A 26,270-nucleotide genomic window follows, 5' to 3' on the forward strand; every position below is an offset into this window, starting at 1 on the left:
AATTATTAAAAAACAAACTTGACATGTAGATCTTCTGAACAGTGTTAACACGCAACAGTGATCCTAGCTTATGAATAGCTCAATTATGATATATAATATAAAATAAGCAATTTACCTTACAAGTAATGTTTTCATACTATGGGGGGAAAAGGCCAGTTTTCCCATCGGTGCTAATAAAGTTTAGGCATTAACATGCTGTTTCAGTGTTTGCCATGGAAAGAAAAGTGTTGAAAAAAAGCACGATGTATTCTGCAGGTTATACACAGGAAAAGCAGGAGTATTTGAAAATTCCATTTCTAGTTCACTTTGAATCTCTAACTTCTTTTTTTCTTCCCCTCGCTGCACGGCACCAGTAAACTATAGTCAGATATAAAATAAACCAGTATTAGGAAATGCCCAGCAGTGCACTTCTGGTTTCCTTGCTAAATCTAGAGCACCAAGCAGCCCATTAGACTCTGTGAACAGTTTTCTACTTTATGCTCATCATTTCACAATTGACAACGTTAATTGTTTTTACTGGGATTATACTCCATCTGATATAATTAATAAACACCGTAATGAACAGAAATTGCTTAGATGATTTCATTATTTCATCAGCATAGTTGAATACAAAATTCATTATACTAGCAGAACAGCAATACATCTGCATCATCTCCTGACACACAGCACAGCACCATCGAGTAGATGCACCAGTGAGAAACGGAACAGGAGCAAACAGGATAAACAGGAGGAGGTAAGAAGCGGAGTTTCTCCAAGGTACAGTGGTGACATGCAACACGTTCCTTGCCAGCGAGGTGCGACACTCCTGCTGTTATTACATTCAGCTGAAGAGGACTGCTTTCCCAGCTGAGTTCAGGAAAGAACTTAGAGCAGTCTTTTGTTGAAAAATCTTTTGATTAAAAACAGCCAATACAACACAGATCCTGAGGGTGAATTAACTCACGTTAGCGTTCTGCATGTGTCAGAAGTTACATCGTTCTGAGAAAGATTGCTAGATTTCAGACTTGTGAGTTTGTCGAGGAACAGAATGTATAACTGGGTATCATAGCTTCAGCACGAAGAAACTATTTTTTTAGTAGCAGTTTAGCTGCCATTAGTTCATCTATCGTCTAAGGAGCCATCCAGTATAGCTGAGGTTCATTGTCTCAGTTGCCAGTGCATACACAGTTCCCCCAAAACAATTCAACACACCTATTGTAAAGTACAGCATAAAGTCCAGCTCAATATGTGTTAGGCATCACTGGAACACCTGAAGGCTTGCTGCTTTTTTCCTGATAAAAAAGGTATGAAACATGACATCTGTTTCTTAAGTTGTCATCACTGAAATCAAGAGTTCTCATCTAAATGACAGCAGGCCAAAATAGCATTTATGTTAACAAAAATTATCAGCATCATTACTCATTCAACACAAGCTCAATTAACCCAAATTTTTCTGCTCTCCCAAATCTGCAAACTCTATATATTTCCCCCCCGATATTTGAAGCTACAAATTTACCATAATGTCATATTATATGTGAAACAACTTAAACGTAAACTTTCTTCCAGATGGGGGCGGGGGGGCAGGGAAAGCTTTAATTCCAGTGAAATAAATTTAGAACAAACAATATGCAACATTGAGGACTGATTTTTTTGAAGTCTAGATTAAAGTATTTTACACACACACTCACATACTCTCTCACACTTAAAAAAAAATTAAACACACCCAGTTGAAAAATTGAACATTTCTTTTGGAAAGAGGGAAGGTTTTAGTTTGAGTCAAGAAAGGTATTTAGAGTTAACCAACATTTTTTTTTCAGCTTTCATGCATAGATGAATTACTTTATATCTGGGGTCTAGCAGTGCAGTGAACCGCATCCTGTTTGCATCGGCTATACAGTTTGCTTTTATAAATCATGAAAATGGTGTCCTTTGGTAGATATATAAGCTTCCATAACTTAAATATAGTATAAGTGTCAAACAACGAAATAACTATTTCCAGGAATATCTGGCAAAACTAAGTCTGAAAACTTGGCAACAGTGTCTATTTAAAAAGCTTAATTTGTAAACATTATAGATTAATACTTTAAAAGCTATTGAACTGTTGCCACCTAAGCACAGATTTTAAAGGCAAAAAACCAGTGTAAATAGCTATTTACAGATTTAAGAACATACTGTTTAATATTAACCAAGTGCATAACTAGAATGAACAGTACTTAATTTCTTATAAAATATTTCAAATTTCAAAGAATTATTTGTGGTTTGGTATATGTACTATTGGTATATGCACTATTGGTATATGCATTTCAAAATTACACAGCAGAATGCTGTAACAGCATAACTAAAGGAACAGCTATCACCTAAAGGCAAATTAGCTTGTATTAATAAGGCGCTGTGAAGCTGTAACACGCTGTACAAATGCTCGGTTTTCTTTAATATTTTCAAAAATATTTTTGGAGCATTAGTTGAAATTGTCTTACTGCTACAGCTCCAGAAACAAAAGCCACCTGAAATCAGCACTTTAGAAAAAGGTTGAGTTCTTTTTTTGTTCTTTAAGTATCTATTTGAGGTCTGTAGAAGCTCCTGCAGAAATGGAAAATGTAGCTTGCTGCTTTCTTTATCAATTTTTCTTATCAAGTAAGAACTCATCTGGCTAAGTTCCTTATTGTGGGATAGGCCACATCATGAATGAACAGCCAGCTAATTCTGTCCTCCTTATTTCAATTATTTAATGCGTAAGCACACAACTAGATTTACCAGAAACTGAACGTAAAACTAGGGACATGGACATTAATTAAGTATCGACACCAAGGCATATGCATCACTTCAGACTTTCTTATAAATTATGATTTAAAACCAACAAAACCCCCTTTCAACCAGTGCCTTCTCAACATTGCTTTAAAAGTTACTGAATTGCACCCGTAGGCTATGGCATGATTTGAATAAAAATAAAATCTAGAAATTCAGACTTAGGCAAACACTACAACAAAATGCAAGAAACACGCCAAAATGCAGAGTAAAGCGGATTAGTAAGGAGTTACTAATTCCCTCCTTTCATTCATTAGGCTGTTTCATTTTGCTACTAGTTTCACCAGCAGCATGTACTCCTCTGTTATGCACCATAGGATAGGGAAAAGCTGCACTGCCACAAGTATAATTTAGATTTGCAAGCCGTGATAGAGCTTTAATGCTACCTGGAGGTCTGCCTGGGCTGACTTTGTATCCTGCTGCTTTAGTGGTACCCAAGGGTCTGCCTGGACTTGTCTTAAATCCAGCTGCTTTGGTGGTCCCCAGGGGTCGACCTGTGCTGGTTCGGTACCCTGCTGATTTTGTGGTCCCTGATGGCCTTCCACGTTTACCAGATCGGTTGAGGTTTTTCTTTTTCTTTAGTTCATCTTTTGTCTCTATATTCCTGCCACTTGTGGTCTGCAAGTGCGATTCGTTCAACGCATCTTGTCTCTGGCATGCGATTGGTTTGTGGCTGACTGCGTGGCTGTATTTGCTTTGCTGCGTGGCATACAAGTCAAACTGATCGGCAGATCTCACATTGTCTTCGTTAAGGCAAGAACTCTTGCCAGTCCCACAGAAAGCTGTATTGCTGCTGGCAACAGGGTGCATCATTTTCTACCAAAAATAAGAGAGACAAATATGTATCAATATATAATAATACTGCAGCATTCCACAGGTGAGAATCTTTCAAAAGCCTCCTCTATCTCTTAAAATTAGTCCAAACCACTTGGTCTATTTTTAGTAAACAGTATTGATGTCAGGACATTACTTTTTTAAACAAAAAGTTTTATTAATCTTTCACTTGAGGTTTTGCACGGTAACCTTTACACATAGTTAAAACTGACAATTTAAACTATGTATTATTCAGATAGGTATAATTAGGGACGAAGTACATTAATGAACTGAACGAGAGCATTTCAGCAACCAAGATATACAATATCCGCTCACCTACTGCGATTTCAAAACCTGTCTCACTGAATCTCATCTAAATTCTAGCTGTTCTAGTTGCAAGATTAACCTATCACCTGTGAGCCAAGGAAAAATACAGTATCACTCTCTTGATTTAGTAGATATATTAAAATCCTAAATATTTTTTTTGTTCAACTGCAGCAAATTAATAAAACACTAATCAGTTTTGTCATTTCTTGTCACAATTAATGCAGAAGAAAGAAACGGGTAAGGCATTCAGCAAAGACAATGGTGCCATAGTTGGGAAAGCAGAAGTACAAAATGAATCAATTACGAAGTAAAAGATGCTAGATTGCAGAAATGCCGCTGCTGTCCTACTTAGAAGAGCAGGTACAAATTGCTGGTAATGCCAATTCTGAGAGAATAACTTTGGGAAAAACAACACGACTCCTGTTACAGACGTGCACGTTGTCACACATCTCCAAATATTCTGGAAAACAAACATGGCCCATCGAGGTCAACAACTGTTTTATATAGCCTGCTCTTTTTGTCAGACAAAACCAACTTGAGCTGTGCTCTGTTTACAGAGGTTTACTTCTTTAAAGAAGAATCAAAGCCCTATCTTCAGGATGGCAGAAGGGTGACTCTCACCTGCGTGTTACTGCAGGCTAATCCTGGTTCCAATGGACAAACTGACGTCCAGCTGCTAGAAACCACGTACGGTCACTGTCATAATGACAAGCAACAGTTTCTACATTAATTGGTTATCCTTATATCCATCATAGCAAATCCCTGCAGCATATGTACTGGGGCAGAATCACAACAACTAACAATGTTACTGGTATTCTAAAACTTTTTTAGTATTAATGCTTCTAAATACCAACTGCACAGATACTGCCTCAGATTTCTTAATAGTGGCCATACCGTAAGAAGCCAGCAAGCTGCTCAAGGAGCAAGAGGACGATATCTTCACCCATTCGACTGTATTGGTTCTACAACCTAAATAAGCTGCAAATACTCAGTTTAAGATAATAATATTTAGCCATGCTGAAGACAAGATTAAGCCAATCAACATCTGGCACATCAGAGTATTTCTGCGCCCTACAGTCATGCTTAGGACACCAAATAATTCCCCCTGCAGTAAATTTCTCCAGTAGATAAGGTCTGGAAGATTTATTGTATTTTCCCTGCAGTAGCTCTGGAATATCACCTACAGCAACCCATTTAAATTCTACCATTGATTACTGAATTTATTTGGCAGTTATGAATGTCTCCTCCCAGCCAGAGAGAAAGCATACAGCAGATACAGTTTATTTACCCAGGAATAAATCCCCGTGCCCTTTTCTTCTGCTTACAATGGATACACTCCCTGCTGTAACACCCAATTTACCTTGGCTTGTCAAATGCACATTACAGTGTATGCATTACTCTTGTGCAAATACATGAATATGCTTTTATGTCAAATAGTGAAATTATGATAGTAATATAGTTTAAATATTAGATGGTTCTAGCAGAGATTATCTGAGTGCTACAATTCTGTTGTGTTGAATGGGGTACAGTGGAACAAATGTGAAACCACTGTTATTGCAGGTGTTGACTAGCAAATAAAACAACTAAGAATAATTAGCAAGCCGGCGCTTAGCGAAGAACAAAGGAAGTAAGCTACGGGTCAAGAGACCAGACAGACTTTTCTGTGCAGCAATAAAAAGGAAGCTTAAGGTTTTCTACAATTAGCAGTCAAAAAAATGTTACCTTCCTTTAACCCCACTACAACAGGGCTCACAATATTACAAAAAATACCTGAGATTTTTCATTATACGTAATTGCAAACATAAGGGTTCTGATAATGTACTTTTGCTGCCGAGAGAGTAAGCCCAGCGGCTCTGAAAGGCTATTCATCTGTTTGTTGATACACTAGAGGACACTTGGAGCGGTTAGCAGCATTCTTGTCTCGGTACTCACTTTAAACGCAGGAATACTGGCTTCAGCCCCAAAAAGCTGCTCCAAGCCACACTGCCACAAAGAAGGATCAGTTCAGCTGCCTAGTGTCCGAGGAACACACCAGACCAGGGAGAAGTCACTGAATAAAGTGAGGGTCCCTGGTACTTCTCAGGAGACTGACCACTGCTCAGACTCGTTCCCGTCTATGTTACATTCTTATTCTCTGCTCTTCCTCCTCACTACAGTCAGGGGGATTTTTCCTACAGACACCATCCATCCTTCCTGGGGAGAACCATCACAGGTACTCCTAGACAGTGAATATATCCTGCTCTAACTGGCAAACACTGGAGCATCATAACCATATGCATGTGTTTTGTGTCTACTGTAATATCCCTGAGACCTCTCGACAAACACTATCTTTACATATAAAACCCAGCTGACACTAGTTTACCTTCCATCTGGCAACAGCCAGTATCACTGTAATTGATGAAAGAAGAGAGACATACAAATCAGTAACTGTTTAAAATTTCTCACAAGAGGAGGAAGCTTAAAAAAAAAACCCACAATCTTGGTGGAAGACTGCCAATGGGATTTTTTTTTTAATGATTTTTTTTCCCCTCTCTGCACCGTTTTTCATCAAACCATGAAAATTTCAAGTAGTAGCCAAAGTTCATATTCTGTGTTTTTTGATTTAAGACATTTTTTTCTAAAAGTTTTAAAAAGGAAATCTGTAATTGAGCTTAATTATCCTAACATGGACATCTCCAGCGTAATTTTACTTCATTCACATTACAGTGGGGAATAAAAGAATGTAGTGAGTCTATCTGTAGAGTGGAAGCAGGTTTCTTGGCAGGGAGATACACAGTATAAATGAGAATTGGTATAAAATGCAAAGCTATGCCAATTTAAAAATCATACTCTAGCTAAATTGTATAGCCAAACACACACAACTTTGTGTGCAAGCATTCTTAAATAAAACTGGCCAGAAAAGCTTCCAGCGAAATAGAACCTATTTGTTTTAAAGCTGTCAATAGATACGTAAAAGATATTTGCAACAGTTTACTTAAATCAGTTTTTAAACTGATTCAACTGACTGGTTGAATGTCTCTGTGTAAACAAATAGTTAAGATAAGGCATTGCAGTAACGAAATTTAGTCGTATTTCAAAAAGATTTTTACTGGAAAGTGGCCGTAGAGGATTTTCTGTATGGATCCTTTTCTATCTGGTAATTTATTTCTATACAAATGCTGGGGAAGGGAGGAGACAACTGGATAAGCTAGCTTTGGGAAAAGAGAGGCAGCATTAGAGCTTCCCATGCAATGAAGCACAGAAACTCCACTGCTGCTAAAAATAAAGAAAGAAAGAGGACCATCCATCCGGGACTGCAAAGCTTTGCTGCGGGGGGATTTCTGGACACAGTAACGACCCCTCCTTTTAAAGCACTGCCCCTCTCCCGAGTACCCGTGAAGTTAACCTGCTCTAGCACTAGCGAGGTGTGTTTGAAGTTTTGTTTTGCTCAGATGACAGCCAGGCTACTGGTCGGTCAATACACGATGTATGAGGCTGTCATTAAGATTTTTTTTTTATTTCACAGTCCAGCTTGATATCATTTGCTTTCTTTTGCTGGGAGACGAAGCAGAAACCATATTATAGGCAATACAGACGCAGCACGAAACTTAAGAAATTTCACCTAATTCCAGTGATATTACAGGTTTTGGACAGACAGACAGAGTGCATCCTTGTATCCCTAGATACAGGTTAACATACCGCACAGTTCTAGCTTACAACTGCTAAGGCTTCTGTTACTGGTATGGCCCATCTCTCTCTAGGCTGAAACTAAGCAGAAAATCCCCATTCACGTCTTGTTCACAAAATTTTAAGATCAAAGCTACTCGAATCACATTACACAAAAACACCCTCTTGGATTGTGACATGATGCCGTCTTTAGCTTTCAAACATCATGCCCTTTGCCTTCTTCACGGGCAGAATTTAGCTGCCAGCGTAGATAAGATGAAAACTTTCATAAGCAGAGAAAGTATGCAAGCCCACTGCAACAGGCACTTGCTCATTAAGTATTTTATACTGAGTACTGGACCTGTGACCCATCGTCTGCATTAAGCAGAATAATCAATTCCAACATAAGAAGCAGGCAACTTCTCTGGTCTCACCCACCCCAGTCTGCTTTCTGTAACGACAGCCTGGCTAGCGCCAGAACAGACCTGACTCAGCAAGCGCTTTTGACTTCTGGTAAAACACACTTGAATCAGAGCATAACTGAACAAAAGTGGAAGTACATCTACATTACAGCTTTTTAAATTATGAATACCAGGAAAGGTAAACTCCTGTCACCAACAAGGACAATTTTTCTTTTGATGAGGGTTCGTATACAAAACCCACTCATTTTTCTGAAGTTTTCCACTGCTGAGCTTGCAATAGTTTCAACAGTATTGACTGGGCTGTAGCAGTGCATTTTCATCATCATCCAACACACACAAAGTATATCACATACTACTTAAAAACACAAGCAGCTACAAGTATTATTTCTGCACTAGTACTCTGAATGTCACTTCTACCAATTAAAACTGCTGGAGTGGAGCACAGGACCAGCTCTGTTCAAGGTCTCTGCATAAAGAACGCTCTATGCCGTGTACGACAGCGCAGGGCTGCAGGCCCTGGGGAATACCAAAGGGCTCATTTTCTTTGCAGGGAGGGAGTTTAAGCAGCAGCAGCAGCAGCGATATTTTCCCTTTCAAGATTGCAACAGAGATACGGTATTGGTTCTGCTCTTCCCTCTTAGGATAGCGGGTGCGAGAAATACTTTTATCACCCAGTTAAAAGAATAAATTACATAAACTTAAATGTTTTTCAAGTGTCCCTTTTATTGTCAGCTCCTTTTCTACACTTTAAATCTTGCTAAAGTAGGGCCTTACCCAATTTTTAAAAACCTCTAACTGCTTGTTTTCACAATGTTGCACCTTACCTTGACTATTCCCATAAATGTAAATATTTTAAAAATACTAAGTATGAAATCCTATCAGTGGCACAACATAAACCGTAACACCTGAACCTACATTTGAAATCTAATCTACTTCTGAAGTTAGATAACCAGTTTCTCCACACTGTGCTTACAAAGCACTTTCCACAGTTGATTGCATAATACAATTTTTCTCATTATTTGACACTAGGTAAAATACATTAAAACCAGCCAAAATAAAAGAAACAATTTCTTTACAGCAGTGACTTGCTGGAGCTACTATATGACAACATGAGACTGCAAACTGAAGAGACAGTGTAATTTTGAAAACAGTTTCTTTCTCAATTATTCTCAGTGCAAAAAGACTAAGAAATTACGAGTTCCCCAAGCAATACAAGAACTTACAAGTACGGTCCTTCCCCGGTGACCCAGGGTCATTTTCTTACATGACGGAAGTTAGGGGAAGAGTTATTTGGGGCAGATACACCCACCCCCTTCAAATTTCTCTTCCGCAGGCGTGCCAGGCGGAGGGGGAGCCTTCCCTCCAAGGCGGCTGCAACTCCTGCTCCTTACCAGAGAGCTGCAACCTGGGTGCACCTCTGTGCCTCCGGGAGTTCCAAGTCTTTTGACTCAGGCACCCTTGGATAAACAGTGCTCTCCAAAGCCTAAGCACCAGCTTTGTATTAAAGACAGAGATCGGCGCTGCTCTCACGAGGATTAGATATTGTTAGGCATTAGCTAGGCTAAGTGTCAAGTAAACTGTGAACTTGTAGGGATCATTCATGATTTGATTGCAAAACCAGGCAAACAAGTAATTGTCATGCTCTCTAACCTTAAAAAACAAGTCAGTCATATATATAAGGCAGAGTTTCCCTAGATGCCAACATCAGCAAGAATGTCAGCTGACTTCTTCCCACCCCAAAATTAAGATCATATAACCATGTGATGATGAGAAACAGAACACTTGAAAGGGTTACGACAGCTTCGCAAAAATTAAGGAAGATCATTTCAGTGATCTAATTAACTGTGCACATTCAGTTACACTGACACAAATGTTTGGTCAGTTTGGTTTCATAATCAATAGAAACCACTCTGAATCCACATTTTTTTTGAATGGGACAATCTTGCCCTTTCCTCTTCTCCCACATTGCCGCTCCTTGTGCCAACACTAACTATTGTGCAAGAGCAGGACAAATCTACACCAGGGATCTGATCCAGGTAAAAACTAATCTGACAAGAAAGAAAAAGCAACAGTTGGCTGGCATTGAGGCAAGAGAGGAACAGAAACACACATTGCCATTAGAAGCACAGAGACGGACTGAGGTCCCAGGTCAGCCTCAGCCATGTTACCCACTGGCTGCCACTGACCCACTCTCCCCTGATCCCAGTTACTTAAAAACCTAACCAGACCTCGAAAAGATGACTTTTTGACAACTTAATGGACTTAGAAGACCTGAATGAAGATTATGACAAGTCCCTAACACAGCACAGGGAATGGAGGTTGGGGAAAAAAAAAAACCACAGCTGGGGATGGGGCAGCGCAGAATCAAGGCTGCCATCAGGCCAGATAGACTGGCTTAGAGGAGTAAAGTTACGAAACTGCACCCTGATTATTCTGTGGTTCTGTAATTACCAAACTTCAAGGCAATCCAAATATGCATAAGAATGACGGAGCAGGTAGAGGTAGATCTTTATAAAGAAAGGATTCTTAGTGTTTGTGAAATTGTCCATTCACCTCAAGGAGCTACTCCCAGGTAAACAGGAGTGGACCTCGCCACAGCCTAGAACAGCTTGGAGGAGCTGGAGGTGCTTATTCATCGCTGTGGGTGTTCTCACCCACCCGCTCCTCTCCCCAGGGAAGAGACCTCGCTGTACTCTAGAACAATAGCTCGGAGAGGTAAGAGGTGCTCATTCATCTCAGTGGGTGTTCCCACCTACCCTCTCCTCTTTCCCCAGCCTCCTCCCTCAAAAGGATTTTGAAGCTTAAGAGATGGATCAAACATCTCCTTCCTGCTGTGCACTTCCACGGTGCTTCTCTGCGACAGGACTAGTGCAAAAGGCTCCGGACACCCATCCACACACCTGAACGCAGCCACTGCAGCGTACTTATGCTAGACTGCAGAAAGGTAAAGTCCAGTTGTTGAATCTGTTCAACAATGGTCAATGGACAAACACACGAGACTTTTTTTGTTTCGGGTTGCATCTAAAACCTGAAGGATACGGGTACAGACAAAAAAAGTCGTAAAAAAAACCTGTGGCATCTGAAGACTGAAACAGAAATAAACCATAATTTAAGAAATATATTAACCAAGTGTTCCTCCTACTCTTTCATTTTACAAAAATAAAAACCACATGGATCAAAATAACTATTACCTTTTTTTTAGAGAGATATGCAGAGACATGCATGCAAACTAAAGGTGCAACTGTTCACTAAGTAATTACCCCAGAAGGGCTATGCACAAATAAGGATGTACTAAACTATCTGTAACTATCCACAAGAATATACACCATCCACATGCGTTACACTAGAAGGCAAAGAGGCACAGAAGGGACATATCAGTGGCTATCCAGATACCCTGATATCCAGGTGAATGAAGGCATGCACTGCTTAGGTATGTCAAGGAAATACACCCGTGGACCGTATGCACGCATTAAGACTCCACACGCTAACGGACATACGTTCTAAGTAAAAGCACTGCATATACACTATATCCCCACGCACAAGAGCCGTGGGTGCTGAAGGGAACCGATGATTCCTGAGCACGGCGCAGGCCAGGCTGGGGAGCAGCAGGAGGCCCAGCTCCACCTGAAGAGCCAAGGGCCAGCTGAGGGACAAAGGGGCGGCGCAGCTCCCTCCTGCCCCGGCCCGCCGCCCCGGCTGCCACCACAGCCGGCGGGCACGGCGCTGGGGGTCACGGCAGTGGGGGGGGGGGGGGGGCTCGCCTCGCCTGTCACCTGTCTTGCGTGGGTGGCAAGAAACAGGGCCTGACCCAAACCCCTCCTCGGCCCAGGGCGCGGCCTCCTCCCCCCCGGCCCGGGGAATGGCCCGGCTCCCTCCCGCCCGGGCGGGGGCACAGCGGGACGGGGCGGCGATGGCGCAGCCCAGACGGGCCGGGCTCCCGCACCCCCAGAACGGCGCGCAGGCGGGGCTCCCCGTGAGGAGACCGGGGGATCCCCCTCAGCGGCGGGGCTGGACGCGGCCGGCGGGGGAGGGGAGCGGAGAGCTCTCCGCTCCCCTCCCCCGCCGGCCGCGTCTCCATCTTGCCCGCCCGCCGCCTCCCACCCCGCGGAGAAGGGGCCGGGGGACGCAGGCCCGGCCCGCACCTACCTGAGGGGATCGGGGCGGCCTGCGGGGCGGCGGGCGGGCGGGCGGGCGGGAGCGAGCGGCCGCCTCCCCCACACCCCGCCGGGCAGCTGCAGGGAGCGGCGCTGCGGCGGGCGCGGGCGGGAGGGAGGGCGGGGCGCGCTCCCGAGCGGGGCCGCGCCGCGGGGGCGCGCGGCGAGCGTGCGCGGGGCGGGGCCGACTGGGACGGGGGTGGGGGGGGGCGCTCCTCCCGCCGCTGAGGCGCTCAGTGTCGGGGACCCGCCGCCATTTTGTCCTGCGGGCGGGAAGGCGGCGGGCGGGCGGGCGGCTGAGGTGCGAGGCAGGCAGGGAACCGTGCGGGTGAGGGCGGCCGGCCTGCCGGCGCCCTGCTTCCCCGCGTAGGGTGAGGCAGGGCCCCCAGGCAGGCGCGGAGGCTGGTCAGGACGGCGTGTAGCCGCCTTGAGCACAGGCGATGATCATCGCCCTGGGCCTCTGTGACCGGGCAGCGGAGCAGAGGAGGGTTTGCTGAGCAGCAGGGCCAGGACTGGGGCCATCATTCCTATTTTTCTGCACCTCATGAGTAGCATTATTCACATTTGTCTTTGCCTCTGACTCTGCAGGATAAATCACTTACTTATTGTACAGTAAAATAAATCCTAGAACACGTCCTCTATATTTGAAATATTCTAAAGGGTTAAGTATGTTCATGAAAACTCAGGATTCCTGGTGTTTCCATTACTTTCCTTTGGATGGAGGAGCACGATACTTTCTGTCCCAAAAGTACACGCTGCAATCCATTACAGAAGAATCAAGCTTCAGGACTGTATTAAAATAATGCATTAGGTTAGTTCTCTTTCACTGCTGACTTCGCAACGAAGACGGCAGCCATTTCCAATGTAACTCGTACGGGGTTGAGTCCATGCGCCGTTAGCCACTTGGGTCTTACAGCAGCAGCTCCAATGAAGTACTGTTGATTTATTAAAGATTTTGCCCTATTTCATCTGCCTGCATTCTAAAGTGTTTAGTAAGAGTGCAGGTATTGCAAGGGCACTTTACTATAAAAAAGGCTTTGAGTGGGAACAGCAACTTCAACTATTTCCAAAGAGATCCCATAGAAACAGGAATTTTAAGTGCCCAGCGCTTTTCACCATCAGACCTTTTGTTGTCAAGGTCAGTTTTAGTGAAACAACGTGACAGCCCGCTTTGTGGAAGGCTATGGCCAACAGATTTTTTTATCCACAGTCGTTAATGACTTTAACAGAATCAGTGTCTCTGTATACTCACCCAGACCTTCCTGCCCTCTGTTAGCACCCGGGGGCCACTGACAGCACCGCATACACCTTCAAATCACACGGTCTAAGTGAGCGACTAAGTCCTTAAATGACTGACATCTGAAATAGTCTAAAAGGTGTTATGCGTTATTCAGATGAGGTCTTAAAAAATAAAGGCAAGAAAGACCAGGCAAAAAAGAACCTGCAGCTTTTACAAATGGCTAATTCTGTTTTTCTAAATATTTTCCTCTCCTGCTGTTGTTTGGGGAGCTGACTGCTCTACTCCAACCCTGTGATATTCCAGTTCTACAATACTTGGAGCTCTCCAGGACGAAAATTGCTGTGAAACATCCTGCCAAGACGATGGTTCATTTTTTTGCCAGTGCTTCCTAATGCACGCAGGAATCCTCACTTGCAATATAAGAAAGCAGCAGGGAAAAGCAGCATTTATTTAGCTTAATTTAGCAAATGATTCAGTTTATTTATGTTTCTGCTGTTTCTGACTCTTGTCAGAAATGCTGCCGCCAATCAAAAGCGGTAGAGTTCGATACCTCTTTGGTATCCCGTTATTTTCCTTTTGGTATCTTAGCCTGGAAGGTGGCGGAAGTCAGGCCGGGCTCAGGCTCCTGATTTATCTGGAAGAAATCGTGATGTCCACAGAATGCAGAAGTGGTCAGATAATAGAGAAGAGTGAACTTGTCATGTGAAGCAGTGAAATGTTCCATCCCAAGAAGCTGTGAAACCTGAATCGGGCTGTGGTGGAGGCTATCGCCGGCAGACTGTCGGAGCGAGATCTGAAGGTCTGACCTTGGAGCTGGACGTGCCCTCGTCAAGGCGCTGGGTCTGCGCGACTGCTCTGCATTGTGCCCCAGGCAAACCCGCACATCGGCCAGCTCCGGTGCCCACAGCGCTCAAATATTAATCTGGTAGCGAGAAGGTCTGGTTTCCTCATCTGCACGCTGCGCTAATAAAAACAGGAACCAAACAAAAGATGAATTGGTCCGTGACTGTCTTGTTTTGTGAAAGCTCCCCGGGGCCTGAAGCACAGCCGTTACTCAGGTTGTGAATCTGCTTCCCCCTTCTCTTTCTCTAAAGGACTGCTCTCATTAGCAGTAGCAAATGATTACAATTAATTATCTGTGAGGTAAAAGACGCAATGAAATGCTGCCCCTCCCTACATCTGGACTGCAAAGTCCCATTCTTCTCCCTCGCTGGAGATCTCACCGGTGGATCCACATCTTCAAGGAGAGGAAGGGCGTAAAAGCACAAGTTCCTCCTTCTGCCAGCACAGGAGCTTCTCGCCGGTCCTCGGCTATACAGCATGCTGAGCAAGCTGGGAGAACTCGGTACCGAACTGCCACCACCTCCTGTCTGCTTCACTATGAATTATCGGAGCTGATAATTTTTACAAATTCACTTGCTTGCTAACATGCACAGGCAGAGGAAATGTAGGTTTTAGTTAAGGATTTTCATTAAGTGTAACGTTTTCCTTGCTCAGCAGTTAGCTTCAGAACAGTTGCCCAGTAGTATTTATTGTTCTGAGAAACATGTTTGTGATGATAAACTTCGTACTTAGAATGGCCAAAGCATAAAATAGCTTGGGAATCATATGCTCACTCCACAGTAGGTTATTAATAATGTCTTAGCTCACTAGAACAACTTAGTTCTGAGATACTAATTAATTTACCTCTGCTTATGCTGGTCAGCTTGACAATTTTATATCTCTCAGTCTGACTACAGAAAAATATTTAAATCTGTTTCAGATGAGAAGTCTCAGAGAAGCAGTGTTTGGGTGGCAATCACTCAGACTAATGGTCATTTATTTAAAAACAATTGTTTCCACTGTAGCTAAAATTATGAAAACAAATCTTCCTGCCTAGCATCGTATAAACATTTTACAAAATGTACATTTTGGGACAAATTCGAGTCCAGCTGTGTGCCTTTTATCTTTACATTTTTAGGTGGTTCTCCGCCTCCACTCCCCCCATACAGCCAGTTAGCTGGAAGCCAGTATTTCTTCTGCCAACGCCCGAGCTCTAAGAACACAAACTTGTTTAAGCTGAGACCATATTTGGAAGAGATCTGGGTCAAGAAAAATAATCAAAGGAAAGTGCATTCCTCGAGCGTCATGTGAGGCGGCCAGAACGCGCACACAGGGCCCTGCGCTCACGCTCGGGTACAGCAAAGGGGCTGCACGACCTTTGCGAGTAACAAACTGTGAGTGGGCTTGTGGCAGGGGCTGCTTGTACACCAGCCTTCACACTGAGAAGAAACTCACCGGCCTATTTAAGGGCACTCGGGCAAATTTAGAAAAGCCTTAATAGAGGTCTTCAGCAACGTGCCATCGATAGTATGTGTCCATGGCGGTTTAAAAACTAATTCTGGCAAGCTACACAGGCTCCATTCCCGCAGCTACACATACCTGTCTCTCTAACCCTGTCACTAGTTTCGCTGAAGTAAAGCTGTTCACTTACAAATGTAAACATGTCTGAAGGATTGAAATACCAAAGTGTGCACGCTCCCTGAGACTCCGGCATTCTTTTACTTATTATTTTAGGAAGATCCCAAATCCAGCCTTTGGTGTTTGTTTTATATTCGGCTATTACAATGGCAGAATTTTAGCAAAGCTTTGCTTAAAAATCTTTATTTTTTTGTCTTCTGCTTGGAAGACTTGAGTGAGAAAAGCTCCTACAGATGGCACTTTGAGCCTCAGAATCTTTTATTCAATTAGCAGCCAAGTGCACATTAAATAGACTGCACTGTGTTAACCGTACAAGTAAAATCTCAAGCAGCCAGGACAGGGGACAGCTACAGAACATGCCGGGCTGTGATCTACACATTACATTTTGGTTACAACTTTTTCAGCATAAAGACTAACATGTAAAGTAGGCCTTACGCTGCCTATTTAACAAAACAAGGGGTGGAAACGATGTCCAATATAGTTAGGGTAGTATAAAATTCTGAACCGTGATTGCACACATTTTTCATGTGAATCTTTTTTTCCCATACAGAACACTGGATTTAGTCTTCATCTCCTGTCTTCCTGGCTAGGGCACAGAGCAAAACCTCTGCCCATTTGCCCACTCGTGCGTACAGAGAGTAGCCTGACGTGCTGCACCAGCTCTGGCACACCAACGGCCACTGCAGCGATAGATGGGATGTCCTTATTAACGCTTCATGATGCGGTGAGGAATATTGCTGTTTGAATAGTGATGAATGTGGTGAGGAATATTGATGTTTGCTTGGTGTGTGCTGGCACTGAGAATGAGGGAGCCAGCAGGGCTGCGATCAGGGGTCTTGCTCTCTCCTTCCCCCAACCCGTGACGCAGACCTGCTGGGGCCAGGACCTCAGGCTGCGGTGGAGGTTGCCACGGAAAACAGTGGCACAGGGCTCTCCTTCTCTGCCTCCAGCTGCCCCCAGCGTTCACCAGATTCACAGACCTTCCCCTACAGAGTTCTCTCCTACTTCACCGCCACCTAAAAGTGCCAGTGTGCTGTTCCTTGAGAACAGCAACACCCCCAGAGGATCACCCCTCACCACCACCACTGCATGACAACACTGCATTACTGCAGAACACAAGCAAAAACTCATTCATGATCCAGTATCAAACACTTGCATCACTTATCCACCCGAAATACCACTGTTTACTCAAGCACTGAAAGCGTAAGGCAACCTAGAGAGCTGGCAGCTTACCACCTTGGGCAGGTAACAGAATAAGCGCTGCTTATGAGTATTAAAAAACTCCAAGAGATAGAGCATCCCTGTGCTCTTCCAACAGCTGGTGACAGGAATCTGTGCAGGGCAGGCTCCCTGGAAAGCAGCCAAACTGTGATGTTTATAAAGAACTTGTCTATATCCATGGACACACTTGGAAAGAACTAAATATAACATTTTTCATGACTTAATTGTGTCTTCTCCCAACTTTTATTCTCATCTCATTTCCACTTCTTTTTCGTTGTTTATTTTGTTAATTTGAGAGTTTCTTCTCCTCTGGCTTATATGCATTTTGCTCCTGTTTTCAAGTATCCAAACACCTTCACCGCAACTTTCTGAACTGAGTCTGAGCTGCATCTCATTGCATTTCTAGCAGAAAACCCAAGCACTGTAGACATTGCCCTACTCCAAAAAGTACAAGGTTAACTGTCATAGGAAAAAAACGCAGAAGCAATGGAAGTGCGGAAAACAGATGAGCTATTCAGAAAGACAGTTTCTGAAAAATATACATTGAAATTATTTTTATTTTTGCTGGAATTTAAAAAACATAGGAATATTGACATTGCATTTAAAAACCCCAGGAAGTTAAAGATTATACATTGTTGCATCTCTGAAATCCAACAGTGCAAAGCTGGAAATCACAAAAATGTCTCCATCATGCCTTTCTTGGGAGATACCAATATATATATGAACATTTTGAAACAAGATTTTTAAAGAAGTGTCAGACTGTCCAAACTGGAAAGTGCTCTTCATTAAATACATCAAAATCTGTCACTCTTCTGGGGGGACACTGTCAAAAGTTAGACAATTCAACAAACAAGTTGTATGAAACGTATCAACACCCAGTTCTTAACAGAATGAAACCTGATGTATTTAAAGGGAACCATAGGGCTTTAGTTTGAGATTTCTGTTTTAAATTTTGAGAAGTGTTATTGTGTGTGCTTCTTCTCTTCCTTCTGTTCAATGTATTGATATTGGCAAATATTGGGTGTTCTTATCCTAACTGGATACTGTTAAGCTGGTATAATCAATCATTACTTTCCTTTCCTGCATTGCAGTAAGGTACACTGACATTAGAGTAACAGACAGTTGTATGCAAACAGAAATAGTCATTTAAATTACCTGAAGTTGGGAAATAGAAGTTGTGAATTTATACAGCCATGATGCAGGTTGTATGATTTGTCTTCACCAGGGTTAAAGCAGTATATACACAGCTGTTTTAAAATGACACATTTCTTCGCAATGTGTCAGGTAAGAAAAGCTTTCTACAAAAGTCCTTTTGAAAGTCATCATCTTGAAAGTCTTGCAGCTGCTGGAATGAGACGATTCAAATTGCTACCGCTTAGGCTCCAGATAAGTAGACAGGAAAGTTAAATGCTTAAGAGTAGTAAGTGTCCATCGTGAATACTAATGGTTACGGGGATGAGACCTCAAAAAGAAAGGTCTTGCCTGTCCCAGTAGCTTATTGACTGCAATGATAGTCAATATTTGTGGAATTCACTCATAGATATCATTATTCATTTTTACTTAAAGCCATGTCCTAACAGTAACAAAGACAACAACCCCGGGGGAAAAATCACATTAAATGTATATATAAGAACACTATAAAAAAGTGACAAAGTTGTATTTCGTTACAAAAGATGTTTCTCTTTTTTTCTGAGAATTTATTTTTAAACTAAACAGGCTTTCGTTCTTATGTCAGAGAACGAGGAAAAAAAATCAAATCCTAAAATTCTGATGTTTAGAAAAAAACCAAGAAAACTATTTTCATACTACAAAACATTTCACTTTACAAAAACTCCAAAGAGTTATTCTATTACCTGGATGATAAAGACAAAATGGGACATGAAAAGGATAAGAAGATCTTAAAACTAGACCTCAAGTATTTCTGGATAAAATTCTCTACTCTGATCACTGCAAGACTCTCTGACCTAAGGGGGGCATTTGTACAGGGAACGAAATGCGTGTGGAACCAGCCAGAGAGATGCAATGGATCAGGAGAAAATCCTGCCTTTATTTTGGTGTTTTATCACTTTTCCAGTATAAACTGATATGGTGTGAACCATCCCCACAATATGAAGCAGGTACATTCTAACAATTTCCAACACAAATCCCAACATTGTTTAATTTACTTAACAGTATAGTCTGTCAGGAAAATTAAAATCTGTTTTATTTTATATTCTTTATGATGAAAAGTATATAAACTGCACTTTTAAATTAAATCATGCTCTGCCAAAACTGGTCTGCTTTAAGACTGATAACTGTAGTGGAGAGAATTAAGATGTTTCGGCAAGTATCAATTTTCTGTTAAAAAATGTCCGCAAGACAAAATAAAAAAATTCTTAATTTACAATAAGCAGTGTAAACAGCAAAAACAACAGAAGCCACAAAGTTTCACGCACCAGCCACTGGCAGACAGATAACTCCAAATACTCATAGAACTTTGTATCTTCCTTTGTTGGTTGGTTGGTATGAATTTTGCTGCGAATAAAGGAGAGAATAATCACAGTTAAGAGTGAAAATGGATACATGAATTGCAATAAAACCCCACTAACAATTAATCCACATTACGTATGAATAAGCAGTTCCTTAGCAATCTCCTTCCTTTGGAAAACATTTTTATGGGGAGGTCACTAATTTTGAAAAAGAAACGAAACTACCAATAATGGCTCTGGAATTGACCGCTGATTTGAAAGGCTACTTGAGAGAAAAAGCCAAAGACGCTGTCAAGTCTAATGTAGTATCACTGAAGGTTATTCTATAGAAAGCCAAGGTTTCTTCAACCAGAGAACTCAAAATATGATTTCTCAAGACAATATCTTATTTGAAAACAGAGTAATGTTGAACACAGCTGATTATTAGCTGGGTAGGCTGTAAAGCTACAGCAAAACAAATCTCTCAACACCTATAAAGTATTAAAATGAGGGGAAGAATTCTCCTCCCCCCTGCCTGATGGTGCTGAAATTAGGAAATTTATTTGGACCTAACTCTTTAAGGGGTCTTCAGTCAAAAAGCTCTGTTAATGTCTTATCTCCATCTGCTGGCTGGATAACAGCCGTATGTCTGGCTGATTGAACGCAGTAATATATTTTCTAGGCTGTTCAACGAAACAAGCGTTTTTGAGATCTATAGGCTCCAGTCCCTGATACTAATAAAAATGTATGCCAGAATGTCAACATAAATCTCATAAAGCATAAATTAAGGCACTTTCCCTCTGCATTCTGGATATTTCACTCACCAATCTGATGAGCTCCTCTTTTATAAGTCGTGTGATTTCTGCCTTTGCTTTCTGTACAGCCAGTTCATTGGCACCTGAAGACAAAAAACATTACCATCTTAAACACTTTCTGCATGTGAAGCCTACAGAATAAACGTTGCTGGCTATTTTCAGAAACACTGTAAAACTTCCTGAATATCCTCAACTATTTGCTGAAGAACACTCCAGTATTGCATAGACTGCAAACACAGCTACTGTGTTCTGTTTTGAGGAAGATACTTAAAACAGACAGTCATAAATTACGCTATTCAGAAATACCTAGGATTAGAGGTTTCTTTGAGAAAAACTCAACTCAACCATCATGAGATTTGCAATGTTTTTGTTGTAGTAGTTGATGTAATTTCTTATACCTTTAACAGCCAAACCCCACACAATTCCATTTCCCTCCTTATTTCACACTGGCACAGACATCTTTGTGCTTATTCTGATTTTTTTTTTCTCTTTTCTTTCCCTCTCCTCCAAACTGATCCCATACAGGTCTGCTGCTGTTCTGTGGCAGGTCAGTCCTCTCAGGAGAAGCATCTCTGTGATCCCCATGGATCATCTGACAACGTGTATCAAGATGAACAAGTGTTTCTTCAGTAATTATATTAATTTGCACAGTAACTACAGTGGGTCTGTAATTGAGCATCCAGACACTATGACTATAGAGATTCCACGTCTAATTAAAAAACTAGAGTCGTATCTTTCATTGAAACACTTATAAAAAGAATACGTACTTTCTATAGCCAAATAAATCTTTCGTTCTCCTTCCTTGGGTTCTTTGCCTGGAGGGAAATAAGTTCCTCTGATTGTAATAGCAGCTTCAGAATATTCACTGATTCTCTGTAGCGCTTCTTTGGAGGTAACTTTCCATCTGGCAGTCTGCAAGGTAAAGGATATGAGAGGATCAACAAGGAGAAAGGCATCACACAAAATGGCAATCCAAAGGTTAGCCGACATATTAGACAAACAACAGGAACGCTGCACGGTGAAAATCGGTCATGGCATTCTACTTTAAAAATGTAGATTGAGATTTTAGCCAGTTATTTTTATGCAAGTTTATTTTAAAAAAATCTGCCTCTTGTGTCTGCAAGATAAAGTTATGGAGGAGGGAGAAAAGAGAATGGATACATAGTACCATTGAAGCAAGAACTCTAAAGACCTTCCATTTTGCTACACTGAAAGTTTAAAACTTGTAATTTTTTCTTGTGATTTTCTGAAGCACCATTTTATTTAGCACTTCTTTTACAAGAACAGACTTCAAGGGCAAACATACACTGTTAATGGCTGCAAGTACTTCCCTTTAACAAAATAAATGCTATTTATTTCTACACAGTTCATTGGTTAAAGACAAAAATAAGTAAACCTTAAAATCTCCATAAATAAAGCCTACGGAATAAACACCACCAGTTGTTTTTCAGAACCCTGTAAAAATTGTCCCAAATCTCTACAACATCCTCAAAAATACTTCATTATGATAAATGCATCCCATTAATTTAGACAATGAAATTACTAGGAAGCATCTAGTAGACTGTTGTAAGTTACTTGAAGATTGAGACAAGTTTTTTTGTCGTGGTGAGCTCTGGCATTCAAAATTAGAGAACTTAGGACAAGACTGGAGAAGCTCACACTGCCTTGACGTGAAGGCAAAGCTATTTCTGAGAGAAAGAACGATCCCCTCCAGCCCCTGTTTGGTTTCTCAGTTCTGGTCGGTTGAGCAAACATACTGTATATCCTACCTTAAACCACTGCTTTTCCAGAAGCCAACTTTGGCATACAGCCTCTAAAGGCACGTTGTATGCCCCTGCATCAAAACTTTGCCTGCTAGGTATCCTCTCTACAAGAGGTACCTTACCAGCATTAATCTGACTCTCGGAAATGACTGCACCCATAACCAGGAAGGCTACCCTATGCCCATCTTACAGCTCGTGATGGTACTGAACGGTTGTGTAGTACTTCTATAAAGAACAGCTTACACAGTCAGCTGTCATTCTTACTTTAGGCGATTGTTTTATCTTACTTTATCTCTGTCATCTCGGATCTGCACCGTGTTCAGTATGACACATGCATACAGTACAAGATGAGTCCCTCTCCCTTACAAAGATTTCCCAGGGACATAATGAGCAGTGATGATTCTCACTGATGAACTGCCACGTATACATCAGTGTTGCAGAGAAGATATTACAAAATACTGAAGAACAAAAATATCAGAAAAGAGCTATTTTTTCTAGTGCAGCTCTACAAAAAAAAAAAATCTAAAGACTTACAATTCATTTATTTGCAGACACACATATGCAAACAGAACGGTTACCTGTCTAGCCATTATGGGCAGGCCATGTTTTGTACCTAGCAAGCGTATGCTTAAAGGGTCAGAAGGATCCTTAGCAAAATTATAAAATTTAGAACATGTTCTATGAATGAGAAACCTCTTAGGATAAGAATCAAGAGGATTTCAGAAGGGGAAGGGTAACAAACTAATAACACAACAACTTGATAAAATAAGGCAAACCTGGGCAGAACCTCAAAGATAAATGCAGGGAATTTGTGCCTGATACTGTGGAATATAAATCCTCAAGATAACAGATGAGGTAGACTACAGCAGCAATATTCTGAATGGCAAAAATACTCAGGTAATAAAAAAAGCAAAGAGCAGTATCAGTCATAGTAGTATGGCCTGTGAAATAAAATGTCAGACAGCGTCAAAGATCTGGATACGAGAGAAGTCAGTGGCAGAGGGTGAAAAGATTTTTGTATCATAAGGAACGCGTGTTTTTCTGATATTCTCTGGAATATGTCCAAAGCATTGCGTATCTATAAGCTGAGAAGTAATCACAGATAATGTGGTAATTTCAATTAGGTATGATAAGAAATAGAGACAAAATATTTTATTGGTATAATCATAGCCTAAGCTATGAAGATAGCCTTTGTTAAATAATGGTCATTTACACTTGATTACAGCAAAATGGGTACTTGCCTGTGGGAAGTCATTGATCTCTAATTCTTCTTCATATCTCTTGAAGGATTCATTTTGTCCTCCATCCTGTTTCTCCTCCTCCTGCTTCTCTATGGGTACATAATTGAGCTTAGCATTGATTTTTTCAGCCAGTTGCTCTGCAATGGTCTTGGCCGATACAGTAGGAGCTTGAATTGTGCCTCCTCTCAGGATAGCATTTGTAGCCTGCTGCATCACATCCTGTAAAAAAAAAAAAAAAGGTCCATGCTGAGAACAAGGTAGCCAAAAGAAGTCCTAAATAAACAACAAGGGTTTCATTAAAGCTTTCTATGTAATATAATTGTCCAAATAGCAAATACATTCTCCAAACTTCTCTCCTCTTTCCTCCCTCTCAATAACTCCCCTCCCACCTCTACAGAAAAGACCTTACTGGTCTTTTGTATCTTCAGCTCAAAGTACCTTTGGACATTCCAGACCACATCAACCTCAGTCTAAATGGACTGTACATCACATGGTTCGGCACAGAAAGACGTCCTGCAACTCTGCTGAAGCTGACAAAACCTAATTGTGTCATTTTATCAGTAATGAACTTACTCTTTGCCAGGGCGGACAAAGCATTTCCAGTTCTGTATTAAGTCTTATTATCATATTAGCTCAATTACAAATCCTACAACTTATAACTGAGTTTGCCCAGCACAAATGAGCTAAATAATGCAGTACTTGATTTGTGTGCAGAAACACTAAATAAAATGGCAGCCACAGAATAAAGAATTGAACAAGCTTTGTTTAAAAAATAAATAAATAAATAAATTGCTCTGTAAAGAACCTGACCTTAAAGTGGAAGGGGACCAATACTTGTGCCTCTGCTCCAAGATTCTTCTGGGCATTGATTCTCAAAGCCAATCTTTTAGCAATTTCCAATTTTTCTGCATTCCCAGCTGATGGTGTAGGAGCATTTGATGTTCCTGGTGCTGCCATGTCTTTTACTCTTTTCTTTGAATTGAACATGCTTTCAATTTGTTCATCAATCTAAAGAAAATAACAATTATTAGATCACTGCATTCACCATTAGAAAATCTTAACATCCTAAAGAACGAAAACACTAAGGTGCGTTTAGTTTACATGCTTTTAAATAATTAAATCTTGTATAAATGGTAGAAGCCTGCCCAGGACTACAACTCAACAAAAGGAACAGATGATCTAATAACCAGCAAAAAGTTTTAGCACAGTGTTTACTTTCAAGGTCATGAAAAGGAGTCTAACAAATACTAAGAAAGGACTCTAATAAGCATTTAGAAATAGAAAAGGCTACTATGCATTTCTTTAAAACACTGCAAGTAAAAAAATGTTTGTAATTGAGGGCGATCGTTCTATTTCATTTACACAAGATTAATATTGCAAAGAAAATAATTTCTGTGACATTTACGTAACTACATATATTAAGTATAAAATACCAGTAAGTCAGAAAGAGGCTCTCAAGATCTTCATAGATCTTGACCGGCATAGCTACCTATCTTTTATATCGAAGAATACATAACAGATCTACTCGTGGAATTTAACTAATTAAGTCAGTAGCGTAGGACATGGAGTAACAAAAAGCCATGCATTCTGCAACGTGTTATATAACCTACTGGGGAAAAAACAAATCTACTGGAAATCCTTAAGCGACTGAAATCTTATTTTCAGGTGCTTACATCAACAGCTGTATCTTCGTCATCTGAATCTTGCAAACCAAGAGCTGCTTTTTGTAGCTTCTTTCTTTCATTAGCCAAAGCCTGTTCTGTTTCATCAAATTTAAAACCTTTGCCAGAGAATCCACTGCTTTTTTTAATCAACTTTCCCTCCTGAAAACAAAAACATATATTTTCATCTTTAGAAGTTTACAATCCCAATTCCGATAGTCATAAATTAACTATAAAATTATACAAATAATTTTGAAGTTCTTTATTTTAAAAAGCAAATCCTAGCACATTTAGAAAGTTCTTCAAATTTTAAAAACTGTATTTTACAATGAAGTGTAATAAAAAAGCTATGTTAATTCAGCAGATAGAAACAATACACTATTGGGATTTTCTGTAAATACACATTTTAAACACTTTTCAAATGCAGTAAAAAAAACCCTCCAGATTTTATAACTCCAAAGTCACTCTTCTCAGCATGAGCAAGATCCTCTGATGGCGAGAGCTCTAGAAATAACAATACAAATTCTGTGAAAGAACTTCATCATCTTTTATGTGAATTTTGATAAAAGCCAAAGTGCCCCTTACAGTGCCTTATACAGTAGGCGTTTCTCTATCACATACCAGATGACAATATTGAAATTCTCAAGAACGGTCCTGTAAATGACATTCAAGATCCCAATCTTGAAAACATGTACACACTTACCTAAGCATACATACGTGTTCTCAATGAAGTCAGTGAGATGACTCATGTATGTATACTATAGAACTGGACCCACGTGCATATTCATAAAACCCAGACCAAAGCCCACTACAGAAGAAAGAATGACTTACAGCCTTCTGCTGGTCTTTGAAGTCAGCCCAGAGCTTCTCCAAATCAGCAGGAATTGGATTCCCTGACAATTCCAAAGCCTTAATGATATCACCAGCATACCGTGCCTGATCCTCAGTAATGAATGTATATGCATACCCCTGGTCAAAATTAATTTAAAAGGTAATAAAGTAAAATCGCTAAAGACACCATATCTCTAAATTTACTGAAGCACCCTTGTACAGATGATGTTGTTCTGGTCAATAAAAGTAACCATGACATTCATGAATAAACTTTTTTTAGTGGGAATGTAGAATGAATAATGTGATTTCCCAGGAAGCTGATAGAGAGATAACCAACCACAGACAGCAGAAATTGAAGTCTTTCCTTTCAATCTTGACATGGTTAAAAGTTTGGAAAATAACGTCTTATAAATTTAGTACGGCACATTTCCAACAGTGATAAACAC

General features: G+C 41.0%; 2 protein-coding genes across 7 annotated transcripts in view; both read right to left on the reverse strand.

Moving 5' to 3' along the window:
- Nucleotides 1-18,302, reverse strand: LOC309596122 (UPF0461 protein C5orf24 homolog). Of its 5 annotated transcripts, none has more exons than XM_082323900.1 (3): nt 13,936-14,022; nt 3,171-3,600; nt 1-1,271 (listed from the first exon to the last, which is right to left on the reverse strand). In XM_082323900.1, exons 2-3 carry the CDS (start codon nt 3,595-3,597, stop codon nt 1,231-1,233), a joined length of 468 nt encoding a protein of 155 aa, XP_082180026.1. In that variant the 5' UTR covers nt 3,598-3,600; nt 13,936-14,022; the 3' UTR covers nt 1-1,230. The 5 variants fall into 5 exon arrangements, with proteins under 5 accessions (XP_082180026.1, XP_082180023.1, XP_082180024.1 ...); XM_082323897.1 differs by lacking the exons at nt 1-1,271; nt 13,936-14,022 and adding exons at nt 4,546-4,620; nt 18,222-18,302 and having other exon boundaries at nt 1,280-3,600; XM_082323898.1 differs by lacking the exons at nt 1-1,271; nt 13,936-14,022 and adding an exon at nt 18,222-18,295 and having other exon boundaries at nt 1,280-3,600.
- The window catches only part of DDX46 (DEAD-box helicase 46), a 24,116-nt gene continuing 16,118 nt past the window's right edge, over nt 18,273-26,270 (reverse strand). The window contains exons 17-24 of one of the 2 annotated variants that reach the window (XM_082323893.1): nt 25,825-25,962; nt 25,006-25,155; nt 24,143-24,340; nt 23,333-23,551; nt 21,096-21,240; nt 20,338-20,411; nt 19,502-19,580; nt 18,273-18,411 (exon numbers count right to left, since the gene is read on the reverse strand). In XM_082323893.1, coding sequence (XP_082180019.1) covers nt 19,533-19,580; nt 20,338-20,411; nt 21,096-21,240; nt 23,333-23,551; nt 24,143-24,340; nt 25,006-25,155; nt 25,825-25,962 — 972 coding nt within the window. In that variant the 3' untranslated portion in view covers nt 18,273-18,411; nt 19,502-19,532. The remainder of the gene's footprint in view (nt 18,412-19,501; nt 19,581-20,337; nt 20,412-21,095; nt 21,241-23,332; nt 23,552-24,142; nt 24,341-25,005; nt 25,156-25,824; nt 25,963-26,270) is intronic. The other variant, XM_082323894.1, reaches the window with a different exon arrangement.

The sequence above is a fragment of the Platalea leucorodia genome, assembly GCF_965183815.1.
Source record: "Platalea leucorodia genome assembly, chromosome: 11".
Classification (NCBI taxonomy): domain Eukaryota; kingdom Metazoa; phylum Chordata; class Aves; order Pelecaniformes; family Threskiornithidae; genus Platalea; species Platalea leucorodia.